Raw genomic sequence first — 22,949 nt, 5'->3', positions numbered from 1 at the left:
AGCCTGTCCTTGGTTCAGTGGAATCAGTGTTTGCCTCGTCTTTGTTTTTCCAGGTCCTGGTCCACTTGGGCCTCCTGACGAAGGAGTCTGGATTCAAGATTGCAGAGACAGCGTTCAGTGGCGGCCCTCTCGGCGAATTAGTGCAGTGGAGTGATTTAATTACATCGCTGTACTTACTGGGCCATGACATTAGGATTTCAGCTTCGCTGGCTGAGCTCAAGGAGTAAGGAGATTACTTTTCAATTTTAAAATCAGAATACAAAAAAGAACTTGTAAACTCTTAAAGCCCTCTATTACTGTGTAATTTCTTGTGGAGGAAAATGAAAGTGATAATTCACTAAACAGGAGATAAGAAGATTATTTTTGGGAGCTAAATACATACGCTGGGAAAGGATAATATGTTTTCATTGTAGCTGCAGGCTCCAGAGGCTTCACAAATAAATGCCAGAAAATTCAAACCAAGGGGCTTATTCTTTGCTGTTACAGGTGCTTCCAACATCTGCAGCACAAGACATTATTGACTTTCCTTAATTCCCTGTCTCTTGCTGAAATTCATACCATTCCCTACTCGACATCAAGCTTTCTAAATCTTGAAACAGGGCAGGTTCCTGTTTATAATTTAATTTGGATAGAATGAGTTTCCTGAAAGCCCTGATCCAATCCTTTTTCAATTAGCCAACGTTCAGCTCTGAGTCTGTTGACTCTACCTGGGTTTTCTGTTTCACTGAAACTTGCTTGTAGCTCCAGCCCTCTCTTAATCGCCTTTAGATTGACACAGCTGGCTGAGCAGGGGTGCTTAGAGCGCCTTGACTCCTTTCCGATAACTGCCCGCTGAGATTTTCCCACTCAACAGCCAAGTTACCATGTTGTGATGTATCAGATGTTCCAGAAGAAACACCTTGGGTGAGCATTCTGTGTTCAGCAAACGTGTCCCAGCTTGCTCCTGCTTTACTGTTCAAGATATTGGCCATGGGACAGATAGATCACTTATGTTAGGTCCGAGGTCCACACCTGACCCATGTTGAGATGAGAGCAGTATCAGTAAGATAATGCCTGCTTTCATTTGTTAAATAATTTCCATGTGCTGAAACTGTGAGTAAGGGCTTCAGTTACAACAGCAGTTTCAACAGTTGGGACAACAGTGATGACTATTAACAGCTCAAATTTGTGGAGCACTTACTGTGCACCAGATACAAAGCATTTTGTGTGTTCATCTTATTTAGTCCTTAGCACAAACCTGGAAGTAGGTGCTGTCGCTTTCTGCATTCGAAAGATGAGGACACTGAGGTTCAGATCACAGATGAGTTGTCCAGGGTCCCGTGAAGAGCCAGGACTGGAGCCCTGTGTCTGCCCGACTCCAAGCCCGTGCTCCCGACTGCTGTACTACATTGCTCCTTTCAGATCTAGATAAAACCCAAAGCCTTTTGAACCCTCAGTCACCACTCTGTCCCATTTGTGTGCTGCCTCCCGTTGCCTCCCTGCTGCTTGCTTTAAAGCACGTTGGGCACCCAGCCTGTGAAGCTGATGCGTTCATGCAGTTGGCACTCATTCCTCCAGTGCCTTCTGTGGGCTGGGTAAGGGGTAGACAGAGATGACCCGCATGTGTTCAAGGAGATGTCAATCTTTTGATAATTACAACTAATACATTACATAATAATTGCACTAATTACAATGCAGTTAGTACTGATTGAGGTGTGGATGCTAGGATGTAAGCACAGGAAGTGCAGAAACGGTGTGAATGTTGTTCCCACTGTTATTTAGCACCTAGAAAAGCTTAGTACACCCTGGGTGCCCATAACTGTTTACTGAGCAAATGAGTAAGTGGGTGAATGATTGAGTGGGTGGGTAAACATAGGGATCCTGTTGGAGCCCCAGGAACAGTGCTTTCTAGGGCAGTCAGGAAAGGCATGTTAGGGGTCTTTGAGGCAAAGACTTAGTTTCGTGGTCAAGAGGAAGTCTGTAGAGGCCTTTAAGCACTAGTGATAGGGACGAATGTGCTTTATTTAAGAAGGTAATTGTGGAAACAACACAGAACAGTGGTTCCCAAACATGCCTGGACATTAGAACCTTTTAGCAGTTAGCTCCATGTGATGTTGGTGACAGTCAAGTACATGGACTCTCTGAGTACAAGTGTCGGTTTGTATGAATGGGTGGGTGGAGAAAGGGTAATGCAGAAGTATAAACCATAGTGCCAGTCTAGTCAGAAGGAACAATTTGACATAAGAGAAAAAATTAGGAAACAGTACAAGACAGTATAGAAAGAAGTTTATTCTGTAGAGGCGAGGAATAGTGGAGGTCAGAAATAGGAGGTCAGTAAGGACTGGAGTAGTAAGAAACTAATCGTCACCGAGTATCTAGCGTACATCGGGCACTTCCTATTCAATACCCCATTTAACCGCTCAAAGAATCCCCGAGAGGTTGCTCTCTAGTCTGGTCTTGTGGCGGTTTTTGAGTTTGTGCGAGAATGGGGAAAGATTCTGAGGTTAAGTAACTCATCTTAGATCTCCCAGCTGTTGGACAGAAGAGACAGTTCAGACCTGTATCTTCCTGGGTTTCAAAGGCTGTGTTTATGTGGCACCATTGCTTTTGCAAGAGTCAAAGTCGGGGCTCCGGATGGGCCCTGATAGGTGGGCTGAATTTGGATAAGCAGTGGATTGGGAAGGGCTGGGCCGTGCCATTCTCCTGATAAGGATTCTTGGATGTCCATTTGCCTGCTAAAGTGGCTAAGTATGGTACCTTGAAGTAAATTGTTTTCTTTTCCCTCTCTTGCCCTTTCTCTAGGATCATGAAGAAGGCTGTAGGAAACCGATCCGGCTGCCCGACTGTGGGAGACAGAGTCGTTGAGCTCATCTATATTGACATTGTGGGACTCGCTCAATTCAAGAAGACTCTAGGACCATCCTGGGTTCATTACCAGTAAGTGCCACATGCTGTTCTTATGTTTATAGAGCTTTTTATATTTTTAAACAAGGGTTGAATGGCTGTAGGTAGAAAAAAGCTTATCAAATATCTTTTGAACTGTGGAGTTTGTTTCCCACTCCTAATTGAAATTCAGATTCTCCATGGTGACTACTTCCTTTCAAAGGCTATTCATTATTTTCATTGACTTCTTTTAAGAATGGGAAACAAATGTCTAACCTCCTTTTTACCTGCCCTAATCCTTAGCATTCCTCTCTCAGTATGCCTACAACAATCTCATCTGCTTAATCAAATAGCAATTTTGATAAAATGAGGACAGTGTCCTTTCTTGTGTTTTTTAGGTTTGAGATAATGACCCATTTCTCTCTGCCTTTCCCCCGTCAGTACTCTTGTCATTCTCAGAAGACAAAGCTGCCGGAATCGGGTGTCTGAATACTGGGGTCTTGCACTTTCTAAGATCAGCTGCATGCTTAGGATGACTCGAGTGCCTGTGCTGCTCCGTGCGCAGTCTTTATATTTAGTAGAAGAGCTCAGTGTTCCCCTGTGTGGGGCTGGGACCATGACTTAGTATTGGAAATGCTTTTACATGGTACACAGTATAACACTGAATTACATAACAGAGTTTATTAATTTTGCAGTTTTCTTCCAGTCTTTCTGAAAATGACTTAGTTCGATGCTACTATATCTCCAGCACTACTTTCAACACTTGCATTCATTTTTAACAAAAGTGTGAGTAGCTGTACTCTGGTGAGTGTGACTCAGTTGGAGCATCTTCCCATACCCTGAAAGGCTGTGGGTTCAATTCCCAGTCAGGGCACATACCCAGGTTAGGGTTTGATCCCTGGTCAGGGTGTATGTGGGAGGCCACCAATCAGTGTTTCTCTCTCTCTCTCCACCCCCCCTCTCCCTCTTCCTTCCTCTCTTTCTAAAATCAATAAAAACATATCCTCAGAGGAGGGTTTAAAAAAAACATGAGTAGCTGTGTGTCTCGGCCTTCAGCCAGAGAAAGTATGTAGTTTGAGTTTAATAATACTTACTAAAGAACAGTACATGCTTTTTTGTTGCCTTCCATTTATTGCTTTTGATACTGGCTTTTACTTATGGTCTATAAAAGTTTCCAATAAATTTTAAAAGGCGAATAAATTTAAATAAACTTTATATTTATTTAATAGTGTCAGTGGTCTGTTAATTTGGGTAAAAATCATGAAGTTAGTGCCACCTTTATCAATGATAGTAAATGTTGACCCGTAGTTTAAACCAACTTCCTAAGAGAACACTCAAATCTTTTAATTAGAACAACTTGGAAACCCCTCCGCGTGTTTCTTTTCTTTTGATATTCGGTAAAGAAATGCTTTCATGTGTTCTTTTAACTTAACCAAGAAATGAATGGCCTGAACTAGTTTTCTTCATTTCAGGTTAGTTTTTAGTTTAATATTATTAACTTTCATCTCCAAGGTTATGTCCGATTGGAAGTCCTTTAGAACTGAAAGAAATGAAAATTCAAGACATTGTGATTCTTCTCAGAATCACAGAGGGGAAAACCCCACTGTCGTAGAATTTCCTTGCAGTAGCAATAATTTTCTCACTGGGCAGTGAGGTGTTCATGGGCAGAGGAAAGGATTTGATTGAGAAGAGACTCTGTGCTTTTCTTTGCCTTTGGATATAGTCTCATAAAATAGCAAAATAAAAACTTGGTTTGGGCCTGGATAGCACTCTACCTTCTGTGGCAGATCTTTCCTGGTTTGGAATTTGCTAATTTCTTGGAATCTTCAGGAATCCCAGGCCATCACATTTGTTCTCAATTTTACATGGAAATAACCATCTCTCTTTTTGGTTAATGAGCCATGTAAGTAAACACACATTTATTTATTTATTTTTTAGCTACAGCATTAAAAATGAAAGAAAGACAGTGCTGTTGTGCTCTGGCATTTTGCAAAGGGCAGGCCTCTGATAAATGTGCAACAGGACTGGCTATCGCGGGCATCCTTGGCCTCACACATCCTCACCATTGAGAAGGGCTCTTTGGATGGAAAAATATTCTCAGCGGTCGTATTCAGGTCAATTGAAAAGGACAATTTCATTATTAAAATGGTCACTAACAATGGGTATTTGATTTTTGTTGGATGAGAAGACGCCAGGCAGGGGGTTTATGGTGGAGTGTAATGTCTGTCCCTCCTCTCTTCAGTAAATCACCCACATTAGTGATGCCGGCTGGCGGGAGGTGTGTTCCTGCATCAGCCCTGCAGCCCTGTGGTGTGACGAGGCTCAGGTTTCATCAGAAGGCCAAGCAAGTCGTCTGAGAAGTGTCTCGCCCATTTCTTTCCCTTTTGAAGATTAGGGACTGTCAGGGCTGCCTGTATTCACCTTGGTTGATGGTAGATGATACGAATTCCATTAACTGTGAAGTCATCTTCCGATTTTTCATTTAGGGGCAAACCCTTGTGTCGTATTGATGTTGGAAAATGTTGATCTTTGTAAGTTCTGTCCAATTTAGGGACCCAGGAAATTCGGACAAACACTTATTAAATACCTTTATGCGACTAGTACACTGCTGGGCACTGCAGGACTCATACCTGCTTTGCTTCATGTGAGGCCTCTGCTGAGCACAGAGAACACACGAGACAGGGAGATGCAAATAGTCTAACATATACCATGTTTTGCATCAGGCTCCACATTAGAAAGTAGGTCTTGGCAAGGAGGTTATGAGCATCCATCTCATAATAGTGTGGCTCAGAGCAGAGAGCATATTCCAGGAGTCATTGGCGTAGCTGCAGGAAGCCCTGTTAGGAGGCGGCCAGCTGCTCGGGCAGCAAGGCAAATATCTTTTGAAGCCATCAGTCTTTCTGATGCTCCGCATACACAAAAGACATTAGAGGAAGGGCGTCAGTATTAACACAAACACAATTCCAACCCACAGATGTAGAACGTGACTGAAGGAGGAAAGCTATAATGTTACGCCTCCTCTGTCCTAGACGGAGATCAGTCTCCTGCTTCTGGTTATAAAACAAACCCAGATAAGCTAAAAAATAAAATAAAAAATAGACCTTTCCTAAATCAAAGCTTCAAGTTTGAGGATGTAGAATTGCACATATCCGAGACATGGGATCATTCATTCCATAGGCTTCCGTTGGGAAAAAGACCAGTATCACCAAGTGAACATCTAGGCACGTTATGACAGTCCAGGCTTCCAGGAGTCGGGTGACCACCAGGCATCTGTACTCATTAGAGTTTATTTTAATTATCCAAATTGAAAATGACACCGGTAAAACTCCCAAGTTAAAAGTAGAGTGGCAAGCCAAAGCTAGTGAGGAATGCACACTGTTAGAGTCAATTGCAAATAAGTAAAGCAGCCAAAGCCTTCAAAGCAAAGGATCCTTAGGACAAGGGTGCCTGTTTGTCCCTGCGGGGCCTGCACAGAGTGCTGTAGTCCTGAACCCCAGCTCTGCTCGGCGGCTGAACCTTCCACAGCCCCACCTGGCAGTGTGTGTCCCCGCCTCTCTTGCAGCGACCTGTAGAGCTGCCACCATCGTCCCTGCTGTTTCCTGAACGCTGCCATCTTCCTCAGAAGAAAATATTCTGGCTCCCATCAGTTTTTTTTGCATCTTTATTTGAAAAGGAAAACTAAGTTAAGATATAAGAATGTTTTATTAAGAAGAAAGCTGTTCAAAGAGCAGGAAAAGCATGCACGAGTCAGTTCCTTGCATCCTTAGCTTTCTTTTTCCTGGAACGTGGACTTCGATTTATGCCTACCTATTGGCTGCCAGGCCGATAACACGTTCTTGTCGATAGTATGAAAATTGTCACTGCGATCACAGCATGTTCCTTGAGAGTCACACAGGAACCCAAAACAAGGAGATGCTTTCTGTGTCAGCTTGTATTTCACTCATGGCCATGGCCCACCCTCTTTCCACCTGCCTTCCAACTTTCCTGTCTTTTCTTCCTTGACTAGACAAGGGATGGTGATCTCCGATGAGAAAGTCATCTCAACAAAACGGCAATTTACTGTTGCTCTTCCTGGAAGGAAAACCCATCTGGCATTTGCACTTTTCCCCTGAATCATACATCGATGTAAAAATAAGAAGCTGAGCGCTGGCCAGTGTGGCTCTGTTAGTTGGAGTCTCGTCTCGTACACTGAAAGGTCGTGGGTTTGATTTCTGGTCAGGGCACATACCAGGTTGTGGGTTCGACCCCCACGCAGGGCATATACAGGAGGCAACCAATGTTTCTCTCTCCCTCCCTCTCTCCCTCTCCTCCTCTCCTCCTCTCTTCCCTCCCCCGTCTCTCCCTTTCTCTAAAATCAGTAAACATATCCTCAGGTGAGGATTGAAAACCAAAACAAAAAATTGGAAGAATGAGTTTCCTAAAAGTGGAAAAGGAAAGAAAAACGGAATCAGATACTTAGAAGTCATTGCCATCCTCTGATTCTGAAATGTGGGCTTTAATCTTTATTTACTTTTATGCTTGTTGGGCCAATAAGAGCTCCTCAGAAGCAGTATTGATACATAACAGAAAAGACTGCTGTTTCTATTGGCCATTTATAAGCTAAAGTTTACATCAATGTTTTGAGAATCAGTAATGAAATAAATGTAACCAAAATCAATAAATTCTGTTTCAGTATTGATTCCTTTCTTCTGATTGGTCATTCCCTGTGCAGTCTAAAGAGGAGGTGGTCAGCAGGCTTTTTCAGTCGAGGGCCCAATAATATAAGTAAATAAGTAAACATAAGTAAATATCTTCGGCTTTGCTGGCCATATGGACTCTCTCTCTCACTCCGCTAGTATATATTGTGTGGAAGCAGCCACAGATGATGTGTAAATAACTGGGCATAGCTATGTTTAAATAAAACTTTATTTTTGAATGCTGAAAATTGAATTTCATATAATTTTCACATGTCACAAAATATTATTTTCATTGTTTAATTATCTAAAAATGTAAAGATCATTCTTAGCTCAAAGGCTATGCAGAAATGGGCAGTACATCAGCTTTGGCCAGCCCTGTTCTAAGGCTTTGATGGAATAGCCAAATGAAACATCTTCAGTTTCACTTCTTCAAGCTCTGGGAGAAAGCAATAGTGTTTTCTTACTATCAAACATATAAAAATCACCACTGCCTATTGAGAGAGATTCTAAGCATTACCTAAAATCACATGCTCTAATTAATTGGTGAAAATTTTGAAGGGTTGTTGGAGGAGATAAGGCATGCCATGTACCTTCAGCAGAATAAGACTTCCATCTTCATTTGTTCAGGCTGCTGTAATATAATACCACAGACCGGGGGCTTATACACTGCAAGCATTCATTGCTCACAGTTCTGGAAACTGGAAGCCCGAGACAGGGTGCCAGCATGGTCAAGTGAGGGCTGTCTTCTAGGTCTCAGACTTCTGGAATTTTCACACAACGGAAGGGGCCAGGGAGCGATGTGGAGTTTCCTTTATAAGGGCACTAATCCCATTCATGAGGGCTCCACCCTCATGACCTAATGATCTCCCAATAGCCCCATCTACTAATACCTTTGGGGGTTAGGATTTCAACACATGAATTTTGGGCGACACAGACCATACATAGCAACCTCTAAAAAATGCTACTACTTTGTTTCTTTAACAAGTGTCATTAGGCACCAGTGTCTGCTCAGTCCTGGCTGGGGCACAGCAGTGAACACGCACTCTGCAGTTCTAGCTCTGGGGACCTTTTTAAAAATCTTTTATTTTATGCTCACCTGAGGATATGTGTATTGATTTTAGAGAGAGGAAGGAGGAGGGAGAGAGAAAGAGAAACATCAATGTGGGAGACAAACATCCATCAGTTGCCTCCCATATGCACCCCGACTGGGGATCGAACATGCAACCTTTTGATACATGGGATGAAGCTCCCACCAATTGAGCCATCCAGCCAGGGGCTTTTGGGAACTTTTTATTTCACTGGTATTTGAGTGATCCTCTGTGATCAGTCAACTAACCTGAAGCACATTGTATCTGCTGTGCGATGGTCCAGACTCAAGAGTCACACGTGGAGATAGATGCCTGTTACACAGCTATTCTAAAGCCTCTCAGTGCCTATCCAGTAGCATTTCTCATTAAAAATATCTGTTCATTTTTGGCAGTGTCTGAAACAGGGGTTAGAGCTTTTACTTCTTGAACTTTGGGTCAAGGTTGCAGTTTTACCCACGGCACTTTTTCCTTTCAGATGCATGCTCCGCGTCCTGGACTCGTTCGGCACCGAGCCAGAGTTTAACCACGCTAGCTACGCCCAGTCGAAAGGCCACAAGACCCCCTGGGGAAAGTGGAACCTGAACCCGCAGCAGTTTTACACCATGTTCCGTGAGTATTCACGCTTCCTCTGCCCTCCAGAATGCCACCACAGACATGGGGAAGTAGGCAGCCATGTATTTGGGTTTATAATTCCCAGGGCCCTGAGCTGTTGTAATACGTGCTCTTGAACTTTGGCCTTGGGAAAAATGGAATTTTTTCTTAATTACAACCAAAAGGCCATGTGCACATTTTGTGAAAAGCCTTAGAAATGTTCTGGAGGAAAATGTTTCCACAGGAAGTCTCATGAGAAATGGTCAGGAAAGGGCTTTGGGTCGACTTGGATTGGCTGGCACTAAACCCGTTTCATGCCACACAGGTACTGTTTAGGTTCCACTTGATTAGTGACAAGGAATGAGGTCTTCTCTGTCCTTACATTTTCCAAATAACTAAACCTTAGTTGCTTAAGCATCAGATTTTGCAAAGAAAAAAGTTAGCCTTTTTTAAATGGAACTTTTAAAAACTCTTTTATACTTTACCGACTTCTTCAACACAGGACCCAGAATGAAATCTCACCTCTTGTCTCTGCGGTGTCATTGTTGCCAAGAGCAGTGATTATTTTAGGAGGGGATGTACTGGGCACACGGAAAGATCATGAGCTAACTGGCCCTAGCACATCTCTGTTTCTGTAGTGTTTTTCCCCCCACTTTCATCATTTCTTACTGCTACTCCTAGTTTACCTGCCTCTAGCCTCATTTCATTAAAATTAGCTGAATGCTGTGAAGCCAGATCTGGTAGTATTCATGCCACTAGAAAGTTTCTTGTCTAAGCCAGCAGATCTTGGTGATGAGATGCTGTTCAGGTCACATGAGTAAAACCGTTCATTTGGATGCTCAAGAGTGGAGAATTCCCATTTTCCAAAATGGTCAGATAATCTCAATCCAGAGGTTTCCATCCGAGAATGGATATCTGAGATGTGAATCTGTTTCCTTTGTATTACAACCCATGGGACCCCTGCCCTGCCTCTTTCCACGTGGTTGCCTCACCCCTTATATGCAGCTACCTGAAGACGACTCTTTTCTCAGGTTGTCTAAGTGTAACAGCAGACACGTGAGACTAATCTCTGGGTGAGAGGTATGAGAAGGGAGAATTAAGAAGGGCTAATTTTATAATCAGCTCATGTTTAAATGTTCTTTTCAGCTCAGAGATTTGTGAGAGCATGTTATGTGCATGGTAAACATGATTATGATTGTTCCTGGAGCTATCATCCTGTCCCTGAGGCACAGTTTAAGGGACACACTAACATAGGGCATGTTAGGTGGACAGGTGGCGGGTCAGCATGGTAAAGCATGTGTAACTTTGAGGGGCTGGGGTGAGGTCATACAAAATAACCTGAGAAGTAACCTGTGTGTTAACACCAAATGGAAACATGGTCGCTGTGTCTAAAACGGCCAGAACTGATATGTGTATGTTCTCCATGGGATGGAACTTTTCTGTATCCGGGGGGTGGAAATAAGCTTTCTCAGAAAGTGTTATAAATTCTCTTTTAGAATGTTGGAATTCAGAGTCCTGGAAAAGCTCTTTTGTTGTACAGAGATGGAGGATTTCCGCAGTATTGTTTGAGTGAACTGAAAGAAGTTCACTACTTATAATGTAACGAGATGAACATAGATTAATTCCTGTTACCCTGGGAAGTGTTTGTGTCCTAACTGACTATATAGTCAGCAGGAATCAAGGGGGAAACGGATACATTTGTCCCTTTAAAAAAAGAGAACTTGTAAGCCAGAAAGAACTTGTAAGCCATAAGCCAATTCTTTAGCAGAGGGTTAGTATCCCTAATATATAAAGAACTTCTAAAAACTGAGTAAAACATTCTACAATCCAGTATGAAAATGGGCAAAAGCTATTACTGGTTCAGAGGAAAATGGGTTACCTCAAGCATATGAAAACATGCTAACCTCACCCACAGTGAAGAAAAATGTGTTTTTAAACTGCATCAAGATACCACATCCCACATATCGGATTGGCCAATGTCCGAAAGTTTGCTGGCCCAGCTGTTCCAGTGGAAGGCTCAGGGAAAGCAGTCTGTGCCCACCCTAGTTGGGGGGTGAGCTTGGAGGGTATGTGTCACCGTCTTGCAAAACTACTGATGCATTTTTCCTTGGACTAAATAGATCATGTCTAGGGATCTATCCCAAAGATATGAGAGCAAAAATTCAAAAAGGCACATGCAAAGGCCATTTATTTGTAGTACTATTTGTAATACACCAAGACTAGAAATAACCCGAATGTTCCTAACAGGGGACTGAGTGAATATCAATGGCCAGGGCCTCCACTGCTCTGAATGGAGATATCTAGGATCTATTAAGTGATCAAAACCAAAGTGCAGGGCAGTGTTTGGTTTTGCTCCCTTGTGTATAAGAAGGGTATGGAGGAGGAATGTGTGAATACATTAGCGTACATGAATTTGCTTGTATTTTCAAAAAAAATAATGGAAGAATAAGCTAATAAAAATGATTATCACTGGAGGGAGGGGTGTGCAGAGTCAGGGAGAGAAAGTAGATGTCTTTTAATGCATGTTATTTTGACTTTGGAACCATTAAATGTTTAACTTAAAAATATCAAAAAGAGAAAAGTATTCACTAATTACTGAAACAGATTAAAAAAAAAATAAAACCTAGTGATGTAGCAAGTTGGTGTTAATCTCTCATACAGAGAAAATAATCTCTTCAAGTGACTTCAAAACTCAGTCTTTGAGGGTACATTTATAGTGGGAAACATTTATACTGTTATTTGAAAATATTGCAGGTATACTGTAGGAATCAATATTTTCAGAATATAAGAAAGGGGGGAGTACTTGAAGAATTTAAGTAAAGAGTGTATAATATTCAACTTGAATAGGAAATATCAATATGAACCTACTTTTTTATCTTTAAATAGATAATGTGTCCCAGCTCTGTACTTTGAAAAGAATCAGAATTAAAGATGGCTCACTATCAGGTTGTATTCTTAGCACTCAGACTGGGGTTCCCTAAATACCTCTCCCACTAAGAGGAGCCTCCTGCTTAGATAAGTAGCTGGTTCCAGGTCTCGGGCAGGAAGCATGCAGGATGGGACGTCTCGGAGGCTGGGGCAGACCAGCGGGTGGAGTCAGAAGGACACAGGAGCCAGGATGGCATACTTAGAACATCAAAATGAATGACTGCAGTGGATTGAAATCAGACCAGTGACAAATAATCCACGAGTCCAGGATCCATGATGCCTTCAAAGGAGAAAAGCCCACAAAATCAATCAGTCACCTTTGCAAGTTGCTAGGACACCTCTTCATTACCCTGAACAATAAAGGGAACGAATCCAGATTTGATCCTGATTTTCTAAGACAAATTATATCTGACGACAATCAAATAGTTGATGAGAGAAAGTTGTTAATCATGGAGAAATTACAGATAATAAATGCAAAAGGACCCAAGAATTAGAAAATCAGCACTGTGTAGATGCTAATAAGATAATGGAGCGAGGCGGGGATCCTCACTGGCCGCTAAATCCATCAAGTAACAGGTTGGTGGGAAAATTCCTCGTGAGTGAGGCTGTCTTGAATGGAGGAACTAGGGAAATGAAGCAGCTTAAGATCTTTTATTGTGTTGAGATGTGTCAGCTAGAGAATTTGCAGCAGAAAACAATGAGTCCTGCACCCTGCTTCCCACACCCTGCCCTCAGAGAATGTAGGTCCAGCCCAGCCCTGTCTTTCCCACAAAATCTTTCATCCCCTCGCCCTTTGGAGAAAATGTGGTTATTCTAGTGGTCTGAGGTGCAAATTTACTAGTGCTTAATATATGGGCTGATAGTAATCATATATAATCATTGTATAATATGCATGTGTATTTCAGGTACACTTAGATTGTTTTCCACTGATGGGTGCACCTAAAAAGTTTGGAGACCACAGAAGTAGAGTGTTGTGCTTGTAGGGTGCAGTCATGTTCGGGTGCAGCTGCCTGACTAGATTTAGTCGTGTTCTGGCAGGTGTGGTGTGCAGAGAGACGGGGAAGCCTGGTCAGAGAGCCCAGCAGGAGCCCAGAGAAAGAGAAATGGAGAAGGGGAAGTATTTTTAGGGGCAGTGAAATGAGGTACTTCTGACCAGAATGCATTCGCTCTCAACTATTCGGAGCACACTTCTCACGTTAAGGCTGTTTCTTTTTCTCCTCTAACTCATTTCTTTACTAAGTCAGTGGAATTTCTACAAGTTGAAAAGCCCGGTTTTTCTTTGTTTTGCCGCAGATGTCAGAATTTCCCTGGAACCATGTGTATTCTGTTTGCAGTTGGGCAGTTTCGGATGGGTCAGCGTAGACTGTTTCTGATGCCTTCCCACGGCCCAACCCAGTGGTCAGACAACACTGTATCTGTTCAGTGTCTTTTTCGAAGAAGCTGAGGTCTGGCTGTTCCTCCCTCAAGGCAGGCCCCTCACTTCTGCCCATTCACACTCTAGCCGGCCTTCATCCTGCCCCCAAGCTATTCCTCCTCAAACACCGTGGCGCCTTCTTTTTGCCCACAGGGTCAGGTCCAGAGTTCACAGCAAAGCATTCAAGACCCTAGGCTCTCGGGCTCCCTGCCCTTCTCTTCCCCCACCCCTGGGCCCTGGTTCCAGCCGCACCAGAAGGCCTGCTGGTCTTGAAGGTGCCACCCAGATTCCTCACCACTCCTTCAAATCGCCCTGAGAGCAAAATTTTATTTTTTTCTTTAAGACTATTTAAATGACTTCCTCCGTCTTCCAGTGAAATTTAAAAAGAAACAATCCCGTTATAAAAACAGGGAAAGCCCCTTGCAACCAAAAAAGTCTCCCATATCCTGGTGTAAGCATTATTCTTTTAAACACATACATTTTTTACATAGGTTTAACACACATCTTCCACTTCTATATCAATTTTTTAAAGGCATCGTTTCCAAGTCTATTTTATAGTTCATCAAGTGGTAGCTCCTAATTTGTATTTATTTGGAGATACTTGTGTTATTTCTTGTTGAGCATTAATTATTGCCTTTTCTAAGCTGCCAGGGACTTGGCTTGACCCTTCGCGTAGGCATTATTTAGCCAGTGGCCTTTAGTCTGCTGTGCCTGCTGCCTTCTCTCAACTCCGAAAGGCATTCTCTTTTAGTTTTCTCAGTCCCAAGCAAGGTATGTCATACTTCAGAATGGAATAAATCTGCCCGTAGTTAAGGCATTTGTCTATACAATTTAGAAGAGAGAAATAAAGCCCTGCGGTGATGACTTGTAGCTGAGTTGTCCCGCATTCGGGTAGTTCTCATTATCTACCAGCGGACACCCTCTCTCACAACTGCATCTGGCTCATGTAGAAACATCAGCAGTGGAGAAACCTTTTACCTAATGGAGTGTTTCCTCTTTCCCTGGAGACTGGCTGGAAGTAGCAATAGCAGACACGATCAGGTGCCTTATTCCTGGTTTCAGGCAGGTTTCATGACGTGTATTTACATCCTACAGTGAAAACTTTGAATAATGTTTAGTAGTCTTTCTGCTTAACAGCCTCACTATTCGTATCACTATCAGAACATTTCCTTATTTTCTAGCAAGGTCTGGCTATATAAGTTTCTTTTTATTTAATGAACTAATTTTTTGAGTTTCAAGCATCATTCACAATATGAAGACACAAAGAATTTGCCTTCCAGGTGCTCACAGCCTGTAGTTACCGTCCAGGCCGGGGAATAGTCAGCATTTCTTGGTTTGTGTGGTAATTTGAGGCAGAAAAGACAGAGGTGTAATGAAATTGAGTGCAGAACAGATTGGAGATCTGCGAGGTGTTCATTTAGAGCCTCTCCATTTCATCTCCAGTCCATCTTTCTTTGTAGCACTGCTCCTTCCAAAATCTCCCCAAGGTTGCTCCCTAATCGGGCCTTAAGAAGTGACTAAGCTTAATTGTTCATCCTGAGAGTGAGTTGAAGACTTAGATTGGAATATTTTGGGGTTGTTGCTTCTACCCACTTGTTCAGTATATGTCTACTGACCGACCATGCACTGCGTGCCCGCCTCTGTGGGATGCTGAAGTGTCTGCTCTACAGGTTGCTTCTTTATGGGGCAGGAGGCACATGAACAAAAATACGGCTTTATCATCGCTCCACTTTAGAAATCAGAGCCGGTTGAATGGACAGAGAAGAGAGGACCTCAGCCAGAGGCAGAGCACTTCCTGCTTGTTCCGCCACTCGCTCCTGGGGGGTGTCAAAGTGCTGGCTCACAGTAGGGCGACCAACTCATCCCAGTTTTCAAGGTGAATGGCCTGCCTCATGGGAACAACCCTCTGTCCCACACAAATCGGATGGTTGGTCATCTCGTGTCACAGTGAGGAGATGGTGCAGGGTGGAGCAGAAGGTTATGCAGAGGAGGGAAGAAAGGAAGATAGCTGACAAAACCCCATTCCCTGGGCGAAATGAGTGGGAAGGAAAGAGTGCCGGGGAGCGAATGCCTCGCTCCATGACCTCCATGGTGACTGCAAAATAAAGCCATCCAGTTCTGCAAGTTATGCCTCTTGAGCTGACGATGTACTCCTGGTGCTCTCTCCCCTTTGAGTTGCTAGGTGAGGTGTTGGGAAAAACCATGTATGGCCTTCTTGCTAAAATTGGTGTGCCAGCTCATCAGACTGGGAGTGGGGTGTGGTGGGAGAGGGGCCAGCTCATTAATCACTGACCACCAGCCATGCATTTGCACTTGACATATGGAATCCTATTTAGTCCCTGTTGTTCAAGTTAAGCCTCAGATATGCAAAATAATCTGCTCCAAATAGTAAGTGGCAAGGCTGGGATTTGAACACAGCACTTCACAGCCCAATTCATTCTTTCCCGTCTGCTCATGGCTGAAAGATTGAAAGGTACCTGTCTGGCCTCATCTTCTCTTTTCTCAAATGAACACACCATGGAGCCTTTAAGGAGGACATCAGGTCCTAGATCTGAACTCCTTACCAGGATTCTGGCACCATCCAACCCCTGCTAACCTCTCTGGTGGCGTCATGTCCCCTCTTGGCTTTTAGGTGCTAAGTTCTCTCTGCCACCCAGACTGTTTCATGTGCCGTTCCCTTGTCTGGAAGCCCCTGTCCTTCATTCCTTGTTTCCCTGCTCACCTTTCAGGCATGTGTCACGTCCCCAAGAAAGCCTTCCTTCCTGGAGCCAGGCTGAGTCCTCAGTGCCTGAGGTGGCAACATCATGTGTGATAAATAGCAGTTGAGTTAATGAGTAAAGAACAAAAGCACCCAACTAGGAAATGGAGTGAATTAAAATGTAGGTCACATCATGGCATTGTATCTCGCTGTAGGGAAAGACATGTCACCCCAGTGGCCTCAAGGCCTGGTGTGGTCTGGCTCCATCTCTTACTACGTGTCTTTTCGCTCCCTGCTTTCTAGCCTCCTTGCTGTTTCTTGGATGGGCCAGGCACACTCCTACCCTAGGACCGTTGTATTCATTGTTCCATCTTCCAGAACATTCTTAGTTCCTTACACGACCATATCTCTTTCTTCAGGCCTTTAATTCAGATGTCACTTCAGTGAGGTTAACTCGGACTGCCTCCCCCATTTTCAGTGCTTTGTTTTCCTCCATAACTGTGTTGCCAGCTAGCATTTATGCTTCACTTACTTTTGTTTATAACTTTTGCCCTGGATTCTGAGGCATGTATTGGTAGGGGTTTTGTCTGTTTTCTTCCTTGCTAAAACTGCAACACGTTGAAGAATGCCTGGCACATGGTAGGCATTCAGAAACTATTTATCGATTGAACTGCATTAAATTGAACACTTTTAGTCTGTGCACAAAGGCAGGGAAGGGTGAGAAGTGTTGTACAGATTTAAGTGTACAGAACCTTCTTGAGGCCAGTGCCCTCATGGTGGTCTCTTTGTCTTCCCACAGAACTTCTTCACACGGTTAGGTTTCAAGAGTTGTTCAAATCATGCTGGTTGTTGTGATCGACATTCTAACTCTTTGAATTCTCCAAGGAGTTGAGGTTTCCAGTCATGTTTGTATATACACAGTCACATCTGAATAGTGGCTTGCAGACCAAAAATATTGCCTCACAAAATAGGAGTTCTAGAAACAAGCCTTCCCTTTCACACCGACAGACCTGTTGGCTTCAGCAAAGGGTCAGTTGCTCCCACGTACCATTTTCCTTTTAGGCCCTGACAAACAAAGGAGCTATTTGTGATTTAAACTGACTTTTGGCCTTTAAGTTGGGTGAGGAGGACTCGGCACTGCTGTGCAGACCAGTGAGTAATCGGACCAGCCTTGGCAATTTCCTCTTCAGCCTGAGTCCCTTCACGAGCAGTGTTCTTCTCAGGAGTCCATTCATCCTAAATTGTTTTTTGACACTTGAAAAATTGACTCTAGTGTGCTTCTGTCAACGGTTCAGGCACTTGGCTTTTCAGCTTGGCTGTTTATAATAGTTTCCCCAGCCTGAGTCCCAGTTGTCTCTCCCAAAGAGCCTAGTACCAACACCATTTCAAAAAAAATCAGTTTTGGTAAAATTCAAAGCAAAACATCAGTCACTGTCTGTGTACAGTTTTTAAGACCAGATAACTTCTTGTGTGATGTAACTTGATTTTTCAATAAAGTTTTTTCTATCATGTCTGTTTCATTTTCACAGAAGTCAGAATTAACAATGTGAATATGATAGCAGGCGATATTCTTCCTCATTTTAACAAAACTTTTCAAATATACAAAAAAGGTGAGAGAAATGTATAGTAGAAACCTACCACCTAGACTCTGAAATTAATGGTGTACTTTATTCCATGACATACTAATCCATGAATATCTTCTTTCCATCCATCAGTTCACCTTTTTTATGGATAAAAGAACACTTAATCCTTAGATGTTTTAACATGATGTCATTAACTAGAGTTCAATATTGGTCACCAAACCAATTGTGTATATTTCTTTTATTTATTTATTTAAATATGTCTTTATTGATTTCAGAGAGAGGAAGAGAGAGGAGAGAGAGAGAGAGATAGAAACAGCAATGATGAGAGTCATTGATTGCCTGCCTTCTGCACGGCCCCCACGAGTATGTGCCCTGATTGGGAATTGAATGGAGATCTCCTGGATCCTAGGTCAATGCTCAACTGCCGAGCCACACCCACCAGACTCTCTCTCTCTCTTTCTTCCTCCCTCCCTCCCTCCCTTACTTTCTTTTTTAATGTTTTTATTAATTTTAGAGGGAGATGGGGAGGAAACATCATTGAGAGAAACACCCATCATTGATCGGTTGCCTTCTGCACTCCCCCTACTGGGATCGAGCCTGCAACCTGGGCCTGGGCCCGGGCCCTGACCAGGAATGGAACTGTCCACCTCCTCTCGGTGCATGGGGTGATGTCCAACCAACTGAGCCATTCTGGCCAGGGCTGTGTATTTCTTTTTTATCTATAACATTAAATTAGTTTATTTATTTACTACCTGTCTGCCCAGCTGAATATAAACTCAATGGAGGGAGCTTCCTTCATGCTTGTCAGTTCACTGGTATATCTTTAACTCCTAAGTTGTTACCTGGCTCATAGTAAGCGCTCAGTAAATGTGCTGATGTTGAATGAATGATGGTATTTTAAAAGTCTGTATCATTGATTTGTTTCCCTTCCTCCCAGCATCAATCTTTGTGACCTGGATAAAAAGATGTGTTAATTTATCAGTTCAATAAGTATTTATTGACCACCTATAATATACCAGACCTGAGCTAGGTTCTGGAATAGAGTGATGAGCTGCCTTGAAAAGCAAGGTTTGGTTTGGGATCTTTTGTGTAAAGAGCATGATGCTAGGAGTTGTTTAGGTATAGCCTCTGCTGCCACATAATCTACCCACAAGTCAGTCACACCAACTACTTAAGTATTCCTCATTGACTTAATCATGCGTTCAAAAAATATTTGCCAAATTTCTACTGTGCTCTGGACTCTGGGAATTCATAGCGCATAAAACATGGCTCAGTCCTCAGAGAGCATGCAATCTGCCAGGGGGGACAGTGATGTGTGATGAGGCTCTGGACTCTCCATGGTCTGAGAGGGACCTGCTTATCTCAGTCTTAGGTAGCTAGGGAATCCCTCAACTGGAAGGCGATGAGAGCTGAGACTTAAAAAGAGAAGGAAGGGATAGATGTGCCAGGCATATGTCAGCATGAGATAAGATGAGAAAATGTGGCATTAAAATCCCCAAGAAGGTCATCATGGAGCAGAGGTATTGGTGGGAGGGTGACCTGAAATGAAACTAGAGTGACAGGTGTGCTGCCCTGCTTCAGCCTCAAGGAGGCGAAGACTTTCAGCAGGAAACTGCACTATTCTCACATATTAGTTTCAAAGACCACCTTGTCAAGCAACACAGAAGATAAATTAGAATTAGGAAGCAGAGAGAAAGGGGCAAGCTGGAGGCACGGAGACTACTTATACATTCACTGCAGCCTTTACAAGGGTGTGATGATCTGTGTGATGCTCACTGATGTAGATGGTCAAGAATTGGAAACACCCTAAATGTCTGTGGTAGAGTGTATCGGGCAGGATTTCTTTCATATCAACTTGATCACAAGGATTTGTTGGCTCTTCTCACTGGGAATTGTTGAAACCAGCTTTAGGCCAAGCTGGATTCAAGGCTTGGAAGATGTCTTTACTCTCTCCACATCTTGGCTTTGCATTTCTCTGGATTGGCATCATTCTCAGGCAGGCAGTCCTCACATGGGCACACAGATGACATCTACAACTCTCAACTTCCACCCTGCCAGCTCCATGAATGGAGCAGAAAGACAGTGACTTCAAAAGCAGGTCTGACTAATCCTAGAGCAACTGTGATTGGGGGACTTTGGATCATAATAAACCCATCTTTCAACTAAGCTTTGATCAGGTAGAGTCCTCTGGATTATGTGTCCTATTCTCGGAGGCATGGAGAGAGGGGGCAGCCAAGGGAGCAGGATTCTGCCGGACTGAAAAAGACTTGCACGGCCTGGAGGAAGGGCAGTTAGTTCTACAAAGAGTAGTGCTCGCAGCCCAGAACGGGGCACCCCCGCCCATGGGATGAGTTCACGCACTGAAGCATTGTGCCGCTATAACAAGCAGCGATGAGCTGTGGTTATTAACCCAGAAAGGTACCTGTGGCACATTGTGTAAGTGAAAAAAGTTCCCAAAAGAGTAGGTATAATAGGATCCAATTTTGATTTGAGGATAAAAAAGATCCCTAAGTCTAGTGGGAAAACCCATTTAACAGTGGCTATTTCTAGGTGGTAAGACGATGGATGACATATTTACTTTCCTTAATACCGTTCTCTGTTCGCTGAAAGAAGTTTTACACTGAGGGAATATTTCTATTATTATCAAGAAAAATAATGGTTTCTATATGGGGAAAAGGAAAACTTATGTATTGCAGAGTCTCGGTAAGAATTGATGAGGCCACAGCTAAGAAGGGTGGGGGGCGGAGGGAAGGAGTTGAAAGAGTTTTCAGAAGCTGAATCCTTAGGACTTGCTGAGTGACTAGCTGAGGAGGAGCCTAGGCTGGCTCTGGGGCCTCTGCCCGTGGTGACCTGGCGGCAGGGGGTACCCAACACCGTAGGGCCAGCAGTGGGTAAAGGCCAGCAGACAACCTGTTAAAATGAATATTTGCCCTTCTTAGAGATTTTGAGGACTTAGTGGTAGGAAAACAGACCTTGGAGATAGATTTATGCCATTGAAAGAAGGTTCCATTTGACTTCATAAAAATTTTGAATTACATTTTAGAAGAAGACATTATTACTGCTTGATACATATAGTGTATACCTCATTTATTCAGTAGTTGGTAAGTTCGGTGAGGTTAGAAAATCGTCTTTCTGTTAGAATCCCTCAACACCTAGCATATAACCTGGTTTGTAGAAATAGTGCTTTAAAATGTTTGTCATTGAATGAATTATTGAAGCTAAACTCACATTAGTTCTTAAGAGAAGTCATTGCCATAATCTGCTCAGGAAACTCATCAGACTGATTTTAATCATTTATAAATAGGCACTTACAAAGTCCTTAAAATAATGCTTTTCTTAATTAAAAACATTGTCCTAAATTATTTTAAGACCATTGTTAATGTTTAGCAAATCCCCTCTAATTTATAAAAGTAAAACAATCAACTGGGTCCTACATACATAGAGCATAAATTGCTCGAGAAAGTGAGGTGATAGATGATATATTTTTCCCTGGGTCTTTCATATGTATTTCTGTCTACCTTATAACATTATTTTCCTCTGAAGCACATTTACCACTCTAGTTCACAGAGCCCAGAAAATACATTATTTGGACTATGAGGCTATGTGTTTGAAGTGCTTTAATAGCTTGGGCTCTGGAACCGGCTGGTCTGGCTCTGAATCCCAGCATTGTAGCATGTAGACATGGGTAGTTTAAGTAACTCAGCCTCTCTCTCTGTCTTCTCATCTGTACAAACATGTTACCAGGTTGTCATGAAGATGAAAGAGTCACTAGAAAACACTTAGCACAGAACTCAGCACGTCGTTAGAACTCAAGTATCAGCCATTTTTTAAAAACACATTTGTTTAGCTCCTGGGATGGAGTGATTTTCAGAAGTACAGGATTTCTTGTTGTCCTATTTGTGATGGGATTTCTTTGATTTACCTTGAAATATGTAAATGCCGTCTCTTTGAAACCCTCCCAGCACAGCTGAAGTCTGTTTCCATCTTAAGGCCAAGCAAAAAGACAAAGCTTGGTGTATGTTTAGATCTCCACAAAAAGGGCGTTTCAGGTAGCGTCAGCCTGCACTTGAGACATTTGATTTGTCATAAGCAATTATAGGGTGTCACCATGCAGTATCCAGCTGCTGGCCAGCTCCTTGGAAGCAACTGTAGGCCAGACCTGCTGTTATTTCCAAATCACCTGTTGGGCCAGTCGCAGCTGAGCCGCCCCTCCTGTGTGGACTCCCAGGGTCCTGCGACAGGATCTGCAGTACCTGGGAACAAACACAAGGGTCTGACCATCTCTCATGGAAGACGGCTGTGCCCTGTGAGCACTGCTGGTATTTCTCCTTAAGTATCATCTGCTGCCCTTAAACTGTGCTTGCTGGTTGTCGATCCTCAAGTTTAGTTGAAATAAAGTGTTTGGACAAAAATTAAAAAGAGGAAAAGTTGTGTAATTCATTGTTCAAACAGTTTCCAAGTTGACTTAGTGCCAAATTATAGTCACAATGCAGGAAAGGCCTGCCATTCCTTACAAGTTTTTGAATAAATTATTACTCACCCCCCCACCCCACCCCCACTATTCAAATGATACACTAGGGGGATCTTTGACACAAAAATATAAACGTGTATGAGTTTTTTTTCTTTTTGCGGTTTGACAATCATTTTATTTTTTACTACTACACTTGAATGTATTTTAACATGAATTGAAACCTATTAAGTGGTTTAGATGCTAGATTATTTCATTTTTTTCAACAGGTGCCCATACCAGGGAGTAGATCCCTGAACTGCAGAGACCGATATCAAAGCATGAAGCTTTGGTCACCACATAGATTTCCTGAAGGTGAAAAACACAGTCTCAAAGGTGTTAGATCCTAGTTCAGAGCATTTACAGTTAACCAGAGGTTTTACCTCTAAGCTGCCTTCTGAATGGACATAGGCTCTCTTCCTCACCCCATGTGCCTGCCTTCCCCTCCTCACCAGCTCAAAAAAACAAACAAAAAACAGAAAAACACCCAGCAACGATGCCCTCTTGTTGGCAGTAGAATTTATTCAGTAATTTACTTTCTGGCCAACTGTAGCCAATGCCATTGCCTCTGGGCACTTGTTCAAACACAGAAATGAAATAAC

General features: G+C 42.9%; 1 protein-coding gene across 7 annotated transcripts in view; it reads left to right on the top strand.

Moving 5' to 3' along the window:
* MGAT5 (alpha-1,6-mannosylglycoprotein 6-beta-N-acetylglucosaminyltransferase) overlaps positions 1 to 22,949 on the top strand; it is a 309,086-nt gene that overhangs the window by 207,213 nt on the left and 78,924 nt on the right. For all 7 annotated transcript variants that reach the window (XM_016206246.2, XM_087819890.1, XM_087819887.1 and 4 more), the window contains exons 9-11: positions 54 to 223; positions 2,782 to 2,916; positions 9,102 to 9,235. In XM_016206246.2, the coding sequence (XP_016061732.1) occupies positions 54 to 223; positions 2,782 to 2,916; positions 9,102 to 9,235 (439 nt within the window). The remainder of the gene's footprint in view (positions 1 to 53; positions 224 to 2,781; positions 2,917 to 9,101; positions 9,236 to 22,949) is intronic.

Source organism: Miniopterus natalensis, chromosome 8 (genome assembly GCF_054644295.1).
Source record: "Miniopterus natalensis isolate mMinNat1 chromosome 8, mMinNat1.hap1, whole genome shotgun sequence".
Lineage (NCBI taxonomy): Eukaryota > Metazoa > Chordata > Mammalia > Chiroptera > Miniopteridae > Miniopterus > Miniopterus natalensis.
The sequence above is the reverse complement of the archived record's forward strand: the minus strand, read 5'-3'. Positions and strand labels throughout refer to the sequence as shown.